The 16,971-nt window shown below is 40.9% G+C and overlaps 1 protein-coding gene across 1 annotated transcript in view; it reads left to right on the plus strand.

The window, feature by feature from the left end:
• The first annotated feature begins 205 nt into the window (after positions 1-205).
• Positions 206-16,971, plus strand: part of LOC136126876 (centrosomal protein of 78 kDa-like) — a 34,974-nt gene continuing 18,208 nt past the window's right edge. The window contains 2 exon segments of the mRNA XM_065882351.1: positions 206-215; positions 14,371-14,569. Of these exon segments, the coding sequence (XP_065738423.1) occupies positions 206-215; positions 14,371-14,569 (209 nt within the window).

Below are 16,971 nucleotides of genomic sequence, written 5' to 3' on the forward strand. Positions count from 1 at the left end.
GGGAGAACCTCTGCAGTTGTAATTTTCTTCCCATTTGTGGATTGCCTACCCAGGGGTATAGGTTTTGACTATAACGCCTCTCTATCTTCCTACCGATCTTGTGGTTCCTTCTTTATATCTTTAGTTATAGAAGATATTTTCTGATAGCCTTCCAGTTTTTCTCATCATTAGTTGCTTGGTAAATAGTTGTAATTTTCTTGTGCCTATGCGTGGAGGTGAGTGCTGGGACTTCTTGTTCTGCCATCTTCAAATCTCGGGAACCACAACCTTGTTGAAAATTTTTATGACCTATTTACTAAGAGTAAGTGTACTAGCACTTTATTACTATAATATTAAGATTCTATGAAATGTATATAGGGGAATAATAAAATAATTATTCTCTGCTTTAGGTATGGAAAGTGTTTTCCAGCTGCTGAATATTAAGGAAAAAAGTAGAATTTTCTTTTTTAAAAAGATATTTATTTGGTTGCTCTCGGTATTAGTTGCAGCAGGTGGGTTCCTTAGTTGCGGCATGCAAACTCTTAGTTGCAGCATGCATGTGGGATCTAGTTCCCTGATCAGGGATTGAACCCGGGCCCCCTGCATTGGGAGCATGGAGTGTTAACCACTGCACCACTGGGGAAATCCCAAAAGTAGAATTTTCTATGAACATTTTCTGTTAAACATAATGGATGTCCAATCAATGTCAGTCTGATTGCGGTCTCATTTAGGAGTTGGGACTCCACTCTTTCTTGAATTTTTGTTCATATATTAACTTCCAGATGATATGAAGCTGGTAAAGATATCTAATATGTCTGAAGAAAAGAATCAGAATCCAAAATATCTCACCTGGCTGTAATAATGAGCTAATGTGACAATATCTAGTAAGGAAAGAAAATAAAATCTAGTGCTCAGGTTCAAAGCCACACAAGTATGAAGAGGTAGGATAGGAGCAAAGGAACATTAATGTCAATAAAAAGCATTTTAATCTGTGGGTTCAAGTTTCTTAAAAATGTTCATAACCATTTATCTTAATAAATCCTCAAATTTTTGTATGAGCACTTTCATCCTAGCATTATCAATAAGAGCAGAAAGTAAAAACAACATAAAAATATAACAGCACAGCAATCGTCAAATAATTCTTACAGATATATGACAATTTTTAAGTTATTAAAACTCATATAAGGCTAATTACATGGGAGAATACTCAGAATATAATACATGACAATAGAAGACGCAAAATTCCACATATGTACTAAAATTCTAACTTTGAAAAAAAACTATAATTTTATCTCCTACTCTGAGTAGGGGAAAAAACTGGAAGAAAATTTTCAAAATGTTATCGGTGCTTGAATGCGTTTGGTAGAAAATGGGATAATTTTTACTTTTTATTCATTTAAAATATTTTAAAACTCACCTGCTCATTGAAGAAAATCTAAACATCATGTTAAATCATACATTAGAAAATGAAAGTTCTTTATGTTCTCCTCTCTGCCACCTCCTAGAAATCCACTGTTAACAGTTTGCTTTATTCTCCTCTGTTTTCTGTGTATACATTAAAGGATATATGAAGGAGTTTCTCAAATGTGGTGGATATATTAGTTACATTAAAATAACCTAGAGTGTTTATTAAAAAGGCAGACTTCCAGGCTCCAACCTGTGAAGATTCTGATTTCACAGGTCAGGAATTAGGTCCCAAATCTGCCTATTCCAAGTATCCCAGGTGATTTTTATATGTATTAATGATTGAGAACCCTTAAGAGCATATGCTTTAGAACCCAACAAGTCCTGCCATATACGAGCTGTGAGAGACTTTGGGTGCATTACTAACCCTGCTGGGTCTTAGTTTCCTTACCTGTAAAATTAGGATAGAAATAGCAGCATCTGCATCATAGTTATTGTAGGGATTAAATATGATAATACATGTAAAATATAATATAGTATAATGTATTACACATGAAAGCACTCAATAAATGTAATAAGACCTAATACTTATATAACGCTTACTGTATGTCAGGCACTGTTCTATGCACTGTTCTATGCACATTTAATGCTGGAATTAAATCCCTCCTTGTGGAGACCTTACGTACCATTTAAACTTTACATCTTAGAAAAGGAGGAGTCAAAAGTGGCCAATAGGAGTGATACACTAAAAGGAAAAAAATGATGATGCAGAGGATAGAAGGGGGAAATTTTCCAGAATCATTTTCTTGATAAAGAAAGGGGATGGCACCTACTGCACAAATGGAGAGGGGTTGGCCTTTGCTAGGAGCATGGACAATCACACATAGAAGTGGAATGGCTACAGTGCAGCAGATGGGCTGTTGGAAGTGAAAGTTCTCTTCTGATTGCTCCTCTTCTCTGGCTGAAGTTGGAAGCTAGCTGATAGTTAGGATGTTGTGAGGTTTAAGAAGAAAGGAAAAAAGAAGAAGATATTTTTGATGGAGGGAGAGTGAAGGGACTAAGGAAATGCATTATGATTCCTAGGCAGCACTTGAGACTAGTGATCCTGAATTTTTTTTGAGACTACTCAGCATAGCTAAGGAAACTAAGATTCAGCAGAGTTAAGTAATGTGCCTAAGGTCTCACAGCTCATGAGTGGCAAAACCTATTTGGTTCTAAAACCACATTCAGCTGCTCAGGCACAAACACTGAATAGGTATAGAATAGAATGTAACCTAGGTTGGCATTTTGCTGAGGGAGGTGATCATAGATGTAAAAGAGTGAGTATGATGATTGACCATAGGATTAAAGTTGAATTTGAAGGGTGAAGAACAGTGTAAGATAATAGGATCAAAGTACTGTATGTCTGGGTAAGAGTCTAAGGATTGTTGGAGTCAAGATACAAGAGGGGGGACTTCCCTAGTGGCGCAGTGGTTAAGAATCCGCCTGCCAATTCAGGAGACACAGGTTTGAGCCCTGGTCTGGGAAGACCCCACATGCTGCGGAGCAACTAAGCCCTTGTGCCACAACTACTAAGCCTGCGCTCTAGAGCCCTCGAGCCACAACTACTGTGCTCTAGAGCCCTCGAGCCACAACTGTAGCCTGCACACCCACAGCCCGTGCCCATACACCACAATGAAGAGTAGCCCCCACTCACTGCAACTAGAGAAAGCCATGCACAGCAACGAAGACCCAATGCAGACATAAATAAATAAATTTATTTAAAAAGTAAAAATAAAATATTTTTAAAATACCAAAAAAAAAAAAGATACAAGAGGGACCAAGTTGAGAGATAGAAGGAAGCATCTGGAGGGTGAAATTGGTAATGACAATGGCTAAATTATGATCAAGGGGGAGAATAGTTGAGGTAGGGCAGAGGACAGGATCACTAGAAAACAAGAGGTAAGAGAACTGAGAAGCCAGGCATTCCAGATGCTTTTGATGTCCTAGTCATATCTCCTTGACCTACTTCTGGTTTCAGCAACAGCTATAGTAGAAGACATTTCAGACTCCCCCTGACATCTTCCCACCTGAAAAGGACACCTCTTCTGCTTTCACCTCAAGGTCTTCTCTGAAAGCCCAGGAGCCTGCTAGGTTTACAGGCAAGAACAAAGTACAGCTAGTATGAGGAAGATATGCTTCAGGGAACAACCCTCAGCCAGTAGGGTCAGAAGTCAGTGAATAAGTGCCCCAGCCTCTGGTCCTTTGACAGACAATTTTGTGAGACACTCAGGATGCTTCCTGGAGGTCTCACTGGACTTGACTACCCTCCCCCCCACTTTTTTTTTCATAGTGGTGACCTTGATGCCACACCTTTACAGAGGCTTTTCCTCTTTCCCTATATCTTACTCTCCTTGCTCCCTGCTTCCTGCTTCCTGGGTTACCTCCCAAATAAACCACTTGTATCCAAAGCCCTTGTTTCAGGGTGTACTTTCAGGAGAAACCTTACTAAAACATGAGGGTACTCATAATCTTCTGTGAATATTGAAATCACTAAAAATTATGACAGGAGTCATGTTGGAGAGAATGATAGTGAGTCAGGACCTAAATTAAGGAATGAGGGAGTATGACCTGGGGGCGGGGTTCAGCACATGATTGTGACAAAGAGGGTTAATGGATGGATAGTCCATTGACACCAGACTCAAAGCTGAGTGCTTTTAGTGGGGAGGGGAGGAGGATGATTTGGAAGTGGCAATGGGGAGAAAAGAAGACCAGCACACGAGCTCAGACTCAGTGGTATGTCAGCCATAACTTGAGAGAGATGCAGGAGAAGCACTGACTTCAGAGGAGAATCAAGTTTCACTTAGAATAAGAAAGTAAAGACTATTAAGAGAAAAGTTTGAGGCTACGGAGGATTTTATTGCCTGTCCAGAGGCTTGCAGGTTGGGCAAAGGGGAGATGGAATCAGAAGGGTAAGTGCTGAGGTGTATCTGGATAAGGGGTAACCCTAGATTTTGGGGCTCCTTGTGGAGACTGACATAACAAAGCTAAAGGCATAATGAGATTGGTTTTAATGGTGGAAGGGCAGATAATAGGGGTGTGTCAGGCAGTAGGGAAGGGTAGGGACCTTGCCAGAAACACACAGAGCTCTAGGGTCCCCTTCTCTGCTGCAGTTGAAAGTGCAGAAGCTGGGAAGGGCCGCTTCTACTTCACTCAAATCCACAGGTTTCTTGGGAATTCTCTTGACCTTTACTAGAGGGGGCAGGGAACCGGGGAGAGACATGGGCTTATCTGAGGTACTGAGAATTCTGGAGAACAAAAAAAAATTTTTTTTGGTCGTGCCACAAGGCTTGTGGGATCTTAGTTCCCTGACCAGGGATCAAACCCATGCCCCGCCCTGCTTTGGAAGTGCGATGTCTTAACCACTGGACTGCCAGGGAATTCCCTGGAGAACAAATTTGAATAACTAGTTTGTGGCTAGTCTTCTCAAAGCAACTGGTGAATAGTCACCTGTCCTTTTAAGATCTTTCATTAACAATTGTTAACTAATGCCTGAAGCTTATGCCTCAATTATATTTTCTAGACAAGGATGAATTAAATAATATGGGCTTATGATATTCTATTTGTATTACAGAAAATCCACCAAAAGCCAAAAAATAGCAGAAGTGTCCAAAGGTTAAAAATATTGCAGGGCTTCCCTGGTGGCGCAGTGGCTGAGAGTCCACCTGCCGATGCAGGGGACACGGGTTCGTGCCCCGGTCCGGGAAGATCTCACATGCCGCGGAGCGGCTGGGCCCGTGAGCCATGGCCGCTGAGCCTGCGCATCCGGAGCCTGTGCTCCGCAACGGGAGAGGCCAAAACAGTGAGAGGCCCAGAGTACCGCAAAAAAAACAAAACAAACAAACAAACAAGAAACAAAAAAATATATATTGCAAAACAATACTGTAAGTCCCCACGATTATCAATTCTTGAAAAACCAGTGATTAGGTACGTGATTTCTGGAACAAATAGATATTTTAACCAACGTGTGGGGTTGACCAACTTCTATCCTGGGGGAAAAATTATATTCCACAATATCAGCTAGTTTTGTTGATTGACAGAACTGGGACTAGATTCAAGTCTTCAGATTTGTGATTTAAAGTTTTTCTTGTCTTAAGGATGGTTTCAGAAAAAAACAAAACAGACAAATACTCAAGGCACGTTTTGCTTGTTCTGTGAGGCTGAACTTACACTCCTGGACCTGATTCTTATCTCCTCTGAGGCTGCCTTACTGAAAACTCAAACTCTAGTTCCTCTTGCCCCCTGTCCACAGCAGTGAATCTCCCCTGTGTTACTCTCATGATGTACCCTAACTCTCTTCACATAGGAGAGGAGGGATTAAACCAGAGAAGACTGCAGATTTTTGGACTTTTTTGCTAGATCCGTTTGCATATCCTTTGGACCTCTTTGCTCCAGTGCCCAAATCAAGCTCATCTTTTCTCTCTTACTCTCCCAGTGAGTAGATTCACCAGCAGTTGGAAACACTTCTTCATGAAGAGAGAAGACAAGTCAGAGGTTTTAACTCCGGGATCCTTAACCTTGCATTCTGGAGCCCTCCAGCAACCACCGTTGGTCTTGCGGCAGCTGTGATGGAAAATGTTCAAAACAGCATCTCACTAGCTCCCCCCATGTGGCATGTCAGTTAGCTACAGTGGCAGGAGCTGCCATCTGAGGTCACATTGACTTTTTGGCTTAAGGGGGATGTAAAAGATCCTGAAAGAAACATGTACAGGCACGTAATCACTTCTAATACTTGTTTCATTATCTATCATTACACAATTATTCACTTTCCCAATACCAGGAAAAACTTTACCTTGCCTAATCAAGTGCTAAGTAGAACAAAAATTAGTTTTTGGCCAGGTATAACGCTTTATTCATGCTATCACTTGGAGACATCATCTAATTAGAATTTTTTTTATTGGAGTATAATTGCTTTACAATGTTCTGTTAGTTTCTGCTGTACACCAAAATGAATCAGCTATATGTACACATATATCCCCTACCTCTTGGACATCCCTCCCACTTCCCTCCCCCAATCCCACCCATCTAGGTCATTACAGAGCACCGAGCTGAGCTCCTTGTACTGTACAGCAGCTTCCCACTAGTTACCTGTTTTACTCCTGGTAGTGTATATACGTCAATGCTAATCTCCCAATTCATCCCACCCTCCCCTTCCCCACCCTGTGTCTGCATGTCCGTTCTCTACATCTGTGTCTCTATTTCTGCCCTACAAATAGGCCCATCTGTACCATTTTTTTAGATTCCATATACATGTGTTAATATACGATATTGTTTTTCTCTTTCTGACTTACTTCACCCTGTATGACAGACTCTATGGCCATCCACATCTCTACAAATAACCCAATTTTGTTACTTTTTTATGGCTGAATAATATTCCATTGTATATATGTACCACATCTTATTTATACATTACTCTGTTGATGGACATTTAGGTTGCTTCCATGTCCTGGCTATTGTAAATAGTGCTGCAATGAACATTGAGGTACATGTAACTTTTTGAGTTATGGTTTTCTCAGGGTATATGTCCAGTAGCAGGATTGCTGGGTCATATGGTAGTTCTATTTTTAGTTTTTTAAAGAACCTCCATACTGTTCTCCATAGTGGCTGTATCAACTTACATTCCCAACAGCAGTGCAAGAGGGTTCCCTTTTCTCAACAATATCTCTAGCATTTATTGTTTGTAGATCTTTTGATGATGGACATTCTGACTGGTGTGAGGTGGTACCTCACTATAGTTTTGATTTGCATTTCTCTAATGATTAGTGATGTTGAGCATCCTTTCATATGTCTGTTGGCAATCTGTATATCTCCTCTGGAGAAATGTCTATTTAAGTCTTCCACCCATTTTTTTTTTCTTTTTTTTCTTTGCGGTACGTGGGCCTCTCACTGTTGTGGCCTCTCCCGTTGCGGAGCACAGGCTCTGGACGTGCAGGCCCAGTGGCCATGGCTCATGGGCCCAGCTGCTCCATGGCATGTGGAATATCCCAGACCGGGGCACAAACCCACGTCCCCTGCATCGGCAGGCGGACTCTCAACCACTGCGCCACCAGGGAAGCCCCGCCCATTTTTTTGATTGGGTTGTTTGTTGTTTTGATATTGAGCTGCATGAGCTGCTTATATATTTTGGAGATTAATTCTCTGTCAGTTGCTTCATTTGCAAATATTTTCTCTCATTCTGAGGGTTGTCTTTTTGTCTTGTTTATGGTTTCCTTTGCGGTGCAGAAGCTTTTACGTTTAATTAGGTCCCATTTGTTTATTTTTGTCTTTATTTTCATTACTCTAGGAGGTGGGTCAAAAAAGATCTTGATGTGATTTATGTCAAAGAGTGATTTTCCTATGTTTTCCTCTAAGACTTTTAGAGTGTCTGGTGTTACATTTAGGTCTTTAATCCATTTTGAGTTTATTTTTGTGTGTGGTGTTAAGGGGTGTTCTAATTTCATTCTTTTAAATGTAGCTGTCCAGTTTTCCCCACACCACTTATTGAAGAGGCTGTTTTTTCCCCATTGTATATTCTTCCCCTCTTTGTCATAGATTAGGTTACTATAGGTGTGTGGGTTTATCTCTGGGCTTTCTATCCCATACCATTGATCTATATTTCTATTTTTGTGCCAGTACCATACTGTCTTGATTAGTGTAGCTTTGTAGTATCTCCTGAAGTTGAGGAGCCTAATTCCCCCAACTCCGTTTTTCTTTCTCAAGATTGCTTTGGCTATTCGGGGTCTTTTGTGTTTCCATACAAATTGTAAACGTTTTTGTTCTAGTTTTGTGGAAAATGCCGTTGGTAATTTGATAGGGATTGTATTGAATCTAGACTGCTTTGGTTAATATAGTCATTTTCACAATATTGAGTCTTCCGATCCGAGAACATTGTGTATCTCTCCATCTGTTTGTGTAATCTTTGATTTCTTTCATCAGTGTTTTATAGTTTTCTGAGTACAGATCTTTTGCCTCCTTAGGTATGTTTATTTCTAGATATTTTATTCTCTTTGTTGCAATGGTAAATGGGAGTGTTACCTTAATTTCTCTTTCTGATTTTTCATTGTTAGTGTATAGGAATGCAAGAGATTTCTGTGCGTGAATTTTGTATCCTGCAACTTTACCAAATTCATTGATTAGCTCTAGTAGTTTTTTGGTGGCATCTTTAGGATTTTCTATGTATAGTATGATGTCATCTGCAAACAGTGACAATTTTATTTCTTCTTATCCAATTTGTATTCCTTCTATTTCTTTTTCTTCTCTGATTGCTGTGGCTAGGACTTCCAAAACTATTTTCAATGATAGTGGTGAGAGTGGACATCCTAGTCTTTTTCCTGACCTTAGAGGAAACGGTTTCAATTTTTCACCATTGAGAATGATTTTTGCTGTGGCTTTGTAGTGTATGGCCTTTATTATGTTGAGGTAGGTTCCCTCTATGCCCACTTTCTGGAGAGTTTTTATCATAAATGGGTGTTGAATTTTGTCAAAAGCGTTTCTGCATCTATTGAGATGATCATATGGTTTTTATTCTTCAATTTGTTAATATGGAGTATCACATTGATTGATTTGCACATATTGAAGAATCCTTGCATCCCTGGGATAAATCCCACGTAATCATGATGTATGGTCCTTTTAATGTGTTGTTTTATTTTGTTTGCTAATATTTTGTTGAGGTTTTTTGTGTGTGGTGTTAAGGTGATACTGGTCTGTAATTTTCTTTTTTGGGGATATCTTTGTCTGGTTTTGGTATAAGGGTGATGGTGGCCTTGTAGAACAAGCTTGGAAGTGTTCCTCCCTCTGCAATTTTTTGGAAGAGTTTGAGAAGGATATGTATTAACTCTTCTCTAAATGTTTGATAGACTTTCCCCTGAAGCCATCTGGTCCTGGACTTTTGTTTGTTGGAAGATTTTTAATTACAGTTTCAGTTTCATTACCTGTGATTGGTCTGTTCATATTTTCTATTTCTTCCTGGTTCAGTTTTGGAAGGTTGTACCTTTCTAAGAATTTGTCCATTTCTTCCAGGTTGTCCATGTAATTGGCATATAGTTGCCTGTAATAATCTCTTATGATCCTTTGTATTTCTGCAGTGTCAGTTGTAATTTCTCCTTTGTCATTTCTAATTTTATTGATTTGAATCCTCTCCCTGTTTTCTTAATGAGTCTGGCTAAAGGTTTATCAATTTTATTTATCTTCTCAAAGAACCAACTTTTAGTTTTATTGATGTCTGCTATTGTTTTCTTTGTTTCTATTTCATTTATTTCTGGTCTGATCTTTATGATTTCTTTCCTTCTGCTGACTTAGGGTTTTCTTTGTTCTTCTTTCTCTAGTTGCTTTAGGTGCAAGGTTAGATTGTTTGAGATTTTTCCTGTTTCTTGAGGTGAGATTGAATTGCTATAAACTTCCCTTTTAGAACTGCTTTTGCTGCATCGCATAGATTTTGGGTCATTGTGTTTTCATTGTCATTTGTTTCTAGGTATTTTTTGATTTCCTCTTTGATTTCTTCAGTGATCTCTTAGCTATTTAGTAGTGTATTGTTTAGCCTCCATGTGTTTGTGGGGTTTTTTTTTCATATTTTCATTAATTAATTTATTTATTTATTTTTGGCTGTGTTGGGTCTTTGTTTCTGTGCAAGGGCTTTTCTCTAGTTGTGGCAAGCGGGGACCACTTTTCATCGCGGTGCGTGGGCCTCTCACTATCGCGGCCTCTCTTCTTGCAGAGCACAGGCTCCAGACGCGCAGGCTCAGTAGTTGTGGCTCACGGGCCTAGTTGCTCCATGGTGTGTGGCGTCTTCCCAAACCAGGGCTCGAACCCGTGTCCCCTGCATTAGCAGGCAGATTCTCAACCACTGCGCCACCAGGGAAGCCCATGTTTGTGTTTTTTATAGTTTTTTCCTGTGACTGATTTCTAATCTCATAGCATTGTGGTAGGAAAAGATGTTTGATAAAATTTGTATTTTCTTAAATTTCCTGAGGCTTGATTTTTGGCCCAAGATGTGATCTATCCTGGAGAATGTTCCGTGTGCACTTGAGAAGAACTTGTATTCTGTCACTTTCAGGTGGAATGTCCTATAAATATCAGTTAAGTCTATATGGTGTATTGTGTCATTTAAAGCTTGTGTTTCCTTATTTACTTTTTTTTTTTTGGCTGCATTGGGTCTTTGCTGCTGCTCACACAGGCTTTCTCTAGTTGAGGCAAGTGGGGGCTACTCTTCGTTTCGGTGTGCGGGCTTCTTTCTCATTGCAGTGGCTTCTCTTGTTGTGGAGCATGGGCTCTAGGTGTGCGGGCTTCACTAGTTGCAACACACGGCCTCAGTAGTTGTGGCTTACAGGCTCTAGAGCGGCGCAGGGTCAGTAGTTGTTGTACATGGGCTTAGTTGCTCCATGGCATGTGGGATCTTCCCAAACCAGGGATTGAATCCATGTCCTCTGCATTGGCAGGCAAATTCTTAACCACTGTGCCACCAGGGAAGTCCCTCCTTATTTACTTTCTGTCTGCGTGATCTGTCCATTGGTGTAAGTGGGGCGTCAAAGTCCCCCACCATTATGGTGTTACTGTTGATTTCCCCTTTTAGCATTTGCCTTATGTACTGTGGTGCTCCTATGTTGGGTGCATAATTATTTATAATCTTTTTCTTGGATTGATTCCTTGATCATTATGTAGTGACCTCCCTTGTCTCTTGTAACAGTCTTTATTTTTAAGACTTTAGACTTTTTAAAATCTGATATGAGTATTGCTGCTCCAGCATTCTTCGATCACCTCACTTTCATTCTGTATGTGTCCCTAGGTCTGAAGTGGGTCTCTTGTAGACAGCATATATATGAGTCTTGTTTTTGTATCCATTCAGCCAGTGTGTCTTTTGGTTGGAGCATTTAATCCATTTACATTCAAGGTAATTATCGATATGTATGTTCCTATGACCATTTTCTTGATTGTTTTGGGTTTATTTTTGTGGGTCTTTTTCTTTTCTTGTATTTCCTGCTTAGAAAAGTTCCTTTAGCATTTGTTGTAAAGCTGGTTTTGTGGTGCTGAATTCTCTTAACTTTTGCTTGTCTGTAAAGCTTTTGATTTCTCCATCGAATCCAAATGAGATCCTTGCTGGGTAGAGTAATCTTGGTTGTAGGTTTTTCCTTTTCATCACTTTAAATATATCCTGCCACTCCCTTCTGGCCTGCAGAATTTCTGCTGAAAATCAGCTGATAACCTTATGGGGTTTCCCTTGTATGTTATTTGTTGCTTTTCCCTTGCTGCTTTTAATATTTTTTTCTTTGTATTTAATTTTTGTTAGTTTGATTAATATGTATCTTGGCATGTTTCTTCTTGGGTTTATCCTGTATGGACTCTCTGCGCTTCCTGGACCTGGGTGGCTATTTCCTTTCCTAGTTTAGGGAAGTTTTCCACTATAATCTCTTTAAATATTTTCTCAGAACCTTTCTCTTTGTCTTCCTTTTTTTTTTTTTTGCGGTACTCAGGCCTCTCACTGTTGTGGCCTCTCCCATTGTGGAGCACAGGCTCCGACGTGCAGGCTCAGCGGCCATGGCTCATGGGCCCAGCCGCTCCGCGGCATGTGGGATCTTCCCGGACCGGGGCATGAGCCCGTGTCCCCTGCATCGGCAGGCAGACTCTCAACCACTGCACCACCAGGGAAGCCCTGTCGGTTTTTTAAAAAAAACATTTATTTATTTACTTATTTGGCTCCGCCAGGTCTTAGTTGCAGCACGTGGGATCTTTGTTGCCATGTGCAGGATCTTCATTGCGGCACGCAGGTTCTTTAGTTGTGACATGTGAACTCTTAGTTGTGGCATGTGGAATCTAGTTCCCTGACCAAGAATCAAACCCAGGACGCCTGCATTGGGAGCACATACTCTTAGCCACTGGACCACCAGGGAAATCCTCTCTTTCTCTTCTTTTTCTGAGACCCCTACAATTCAAATGTTGGTGCATTTAATGTTGTCCCAGAGGTCTCTGAGGCTGTTCTCATATCTTTTTATTCTTTTTTCTTTATTCTGCTCCTCAGCTGTCATTTCCACCATTCTATCTTCCAGCTTACTTATTCGTTCTTCTGCTTCAGTTATTCTGCTATTGATTCCTTTTAGTGTATTCTTCATTTCAGTTATTGTGTTGTTCATCTCAGTTAGTTCCTTAATTCTTCTAGGTCCTTGTTAACCATTTCTTGTATTTTCTCGATCTGTGCCTCCATTCTACTTCCAAGATTTTGGATCATCTTTACTACCAGTACTCTGTATTCTCTTTCAGGTAGGTTGCTTATTTCCTCTTCATTTATTTGGTCTTGTAGGTTTTTACTTTGCTCCTTTGTCTGTACCATATTTTTTTGTCATCTCATTTTTTTTGATCATTGGGGCTGTGTTCCTGTTTTGCTGGTTGTTTGGCCTGAGGTGTCCAGCACTGGAGTTTGCAGACTGTTGGGTGGAACCTGGTCTTGGTGCTGAGATGAAGCCCTCCAGGAGAGCTAACACTGATTAATATTCCCTGGGGTCTGAGGTTCCCTGGTTTGGAGTTGGCACTCCCACAACAGGAGCTCAGGCCTGACCCCCAGCCTGGGGACCAAGATTCAGCAAGCCATGCAGCACGGCCAAAAAGAAAACAAGGCAACAAACAAAAATGAGCAGAACAATAACAAAGAATAAAAAATAAAATAAAATTAGAAAAATAAAAAATATATTAGAAAAGATAAAAATGTAAGAACAACAACAAAGCAAAGCAGAACCACAACAGCAGAAAAAAAATTAAAGAAAGAAAGAAAAAAAGCTGGAAAAGGCCTTGGCGGGGGTGGGGGGGCGGGTCTCAGGCCTGAGACCCTCGGGACCCTTGAGGCTGGAAGAGGATCTGGGGGAGTGGCTTAGGCCCAGGATCTGTGTGAGCTGAAAAAGGCCCTGCTAGGGAGGGGCAGGGCTTAGGTTCAGGATGGAAAAGGCCCTGGGGGGCCGGGGCTTAGGCTCAGGGGAGGTAGGGTGTGGGTGGGGTGGGTGGCAGTTGGGCTTGGGGCATGGGGGTGAGGGAAGCTTAGGTTCAGGACCCGCATGGCTGGAGGGGGTCCTGGAGGGCTGAGGATCAGACCCAGTGCCCCAGCAGCCTCACCAGGGCTTGAGCGGCCAGGGGAGACACTTACCACATTCCCCTCTGATCCCCAAATACCCCAAAGGTCTTTCCCCATCCCCGCTGATCCCCTCGCAGTGCATTAGCACCTCCGATCATGAGAATCCCTCCCCTCTCCCAGCCACCCCTCAGGGGTGCTCATCCCATCCCACCTCCACTTTTCCTCCCTCCGCTTTCCCCCCACATCCTACCTCGTTGTGCAGGGATTCCTCCCGTCCCCTTTGGTGCCTGAGGTCCCTCACCAGCACCTGGTTGGTGCCCTAGTTGAGAGGAGACACAAACTCCATGTCCTCCTACTCTGCCATCTTGACTCTGACTTGTCTAATTACAATTTTATTTTTAAATTATATAATACTTTTAATTTAAGGAACTATCTTTTAAAATCCTTGTCTTTATTTTTTTATTATTATTATTTTTTTGCAGTACACGGGCCTCTCACTGTTGTGGCCTCTCCCGTTGTGGAGCACAGGCTCCAGACGCACAGGCTCAGCGGCCATGGCTCACGGGGCCCAGCCGCTCCACGGCATGTGGGATCTTCCCGGACCGGGGCACGAACCTGTGTCCCCTGCATCGGCAGGCGGACTCTCAACCACTGCACCACCAGGGTGCACCACCTAAAATTCTTGTTTTTAAATTCTCAATTTAGACAATTTACAAGATAAGGATGGACTATGAAAGTAATATTTTAGTAATCAAATTTAAAAGGTACCTTCTACCTGAAACTCAATTCTTTAATTGAATTATATATGAAGAGAATTGTCATAGGATTCCTGCTGTGCCAAAGCAACCTAGTAATTACAGTACAATAAATGGGTCCTGCTGTACTTTTCGTTAGTAACTTGAAACCATGAACCTCAGATTGGGACCCAAACTCACATGCCAGAACTCGAAGCCAGCCTAAACCAGGTTGGGACTTCAACCCATGCGGCCAGGCCTCAAACCCGTCCAAAGCCCATGGTCTTTTAACTGAGATCACACGCCTGGTTTCAGGACTTAATGAAGCCCAGGTTGCTGATGTCTCATTTCAGAAAAAAGTCAGTGAGAGACAAGGTGATAGGTAAGAAACGGATTTATTTAGAGAGAAACACTCCACAGACAGAGTGTGGACCATCTCAGAAGGTGAGAAAGGCACCAGGGTATGGGGTTGTCAGTTTTTATAGGAGTGGGTAATTTCATAGGCTAATGAGAGGGAGGAGTATGCTAACTGTTGTGGGGAACAGGTGGGGATTTCCAGAAATTGGGTCACTGCCCACTTTTTGGTTGGCTTTGGAAATGTCATTTAGCTTGCTGATGTGTTACGATGAGGTATACTGAGGCTTAAGGTCTAGTGGAAGTCGACTTGTCCACCATCTTGAACCTATTTGATTCTAATCAGTTTATGTCTTGTCCTCAGGCTATGTCATTCTTTTAAATGTTGTGCCCTGCCCCCTCCCCTCATGTTTCATCTTTTTTTTTTTTTTTTTTACAATGTTCAGGCTGTAAATCCTGAAATCACACCTACAATATATGTGTGTAAGCCTGAAAAGAGTTAGTCAGGATGCGTGGATCTTACAGCACTTGGAGGATTGCCAGACTGAAGAATTCCTTTTTAAAAAATTTTTTAATTTAATTTATTTTTTTATACAGCAGGTTCTTATTGGTCATCAATTTTATACATATCAGTGTATACATGTCAAACCCAATCGCCCAATTCAGCACACCACCATCCCCACTCCCCATGGCTTTCCCCCCTTGGTGTCCATATGTTTCTCCTCTACATCTGTGTCTCAACTTCTGCCCTGCAAACTGGTTCATCTGTACCATTTTTCTAGGATCCACATACATGAGTTAATATACGATATTTGTTTTTCTCTTTCTGACTTACTTCACTCTGTATGACAGTGTCTAGATCAAACCATGTCTCCACAAATGACCCAATTTCATTCCTTTTTCTGGCTGAGTAATATTCCATTGTATATATGTACCACATCTTCTTTATCCATTCATCTGTCAATGGGCATTTAAGTGGCTTCCATGACCTGGCTATTGTAAATAGTGCTGCAATGAACATTGGGGTGCATGTGTCTTTTTGAATTATGGTTTTCTCTGGGTATATGCCCAGTAGTGGGATTGTTGGGTCATATGGTAATCCTACTTTTAGTTTTTTAAGGAACCTCCATACTGTTCTCCATAGTGGCTGTATCAAATTACATTCCCACCAACAGTGCAAGAGGGTTCCCTTTTCTCCACACCCTCTCCAGCATTTGTTGTTTGTAGATTTTCTGATGATGCCCATTCTAATCGGTGTGAGGTGATACCTCATTGTAGTTTTGATTTGCATTCTCTAATAATTAGTGATGTTGAGCAGCTTTTCATATGCTTCTTGGTCATCTGTATGTCTTCTTTGGAGAAATGTCTATTTAGGTCTTCTGCCCATTTTTGGATTAGGTTGTTTGTTTCTTTAATACTGAGCTGCATGAGCTGTTTATATAGTTTGGAGATTAATCCTTTGTCCGTTGATTCGTTTGCAAATATTTTCTCCCATTCTGAGGGTTGTCTTTTCTTCTTGTTTACGGTTTCCTTTGCTGTGCAAAAGCTCTTAAGTTTCATTAGGTCCCATTTGTTTATTTTTGTTTCTATTTCCATTACTCTAGGAGGTGGATCAAAAAAGATCTTGCTGTGATTTATGTCAAAGAGTGTTCTTCCTATGTTTTCCTCTAAGAGTTTTATAGTGTCCCATCTTACATTTAGGTTTCAAATCCATTTTGAGTTTATTTTTGTGTATGGTGTTAGGGAGTGCTCTAATTTCATTCTTTTACATGTAGCTGTCCAGTTTTCCCAGCACCACTTATTGAAGAGACTGTCTTTTCTCCATTGTATATCCTTGCCTCCTTTGTCATAGATTAGTTGACCATAGGTGCGTGGGTTTATCTCTGGGCTTTCTATCTTGTTCCATTGATCTATGTTTCTGTTTTTGTGCCAATACCATATTGTTTTGATTACTGTAGCTTTGTAGTATAGTCTGAAGTCAGGGAGTCTGATTCCTCCAGTTCCGTCTTTTTTCCCTCAAGACTGCTTTGGCTATTTGGGGTCTTTTGTGTTTCCATACAAATTTTAAGATTTTTTATTCTAGTTCTGTAAAAAATGCCATTGGTAATTTGATAGGGATTGCATTGAATCTGTAGATGGCTTTGGATAGTATAGTCACTTTCACAATACTGATTCTTCCAATCCAAGAACATGGTATATCTCTCCTTCTGTTGGTGTCATCTTTAATTTCTTTCAACAGTGTCTTATAGTTTTCCGCATACAGGTCTTTTGTCTCCCTAGGTAGGTTTATTCCTAGGTATTTTATTCTTTTCGTTGCAGTGGTAAATGGGAGTGTTTCCTTAATTTCTCTTTCAGATTTTTCATCATTAGTGTATAGGAATGCAAGAGATTTCTGTGCATTAATTTTGTATCCTGCAACTTTACCAAATT

This window comes from Phocoena phocoena, chromosome 8 (assembly GCF_963924675.1).
Source record: "Phocoena phocoena chromosome 8, mPhoPho1.1, whole genome shotgun sequence".
Classification (NCBI taxonomy): Eukaryota; Metazoa; Chordata; class Mammalia; order Artiodactyla; family Phocoenidae; genus Phocoena; species Phocoena phocoena.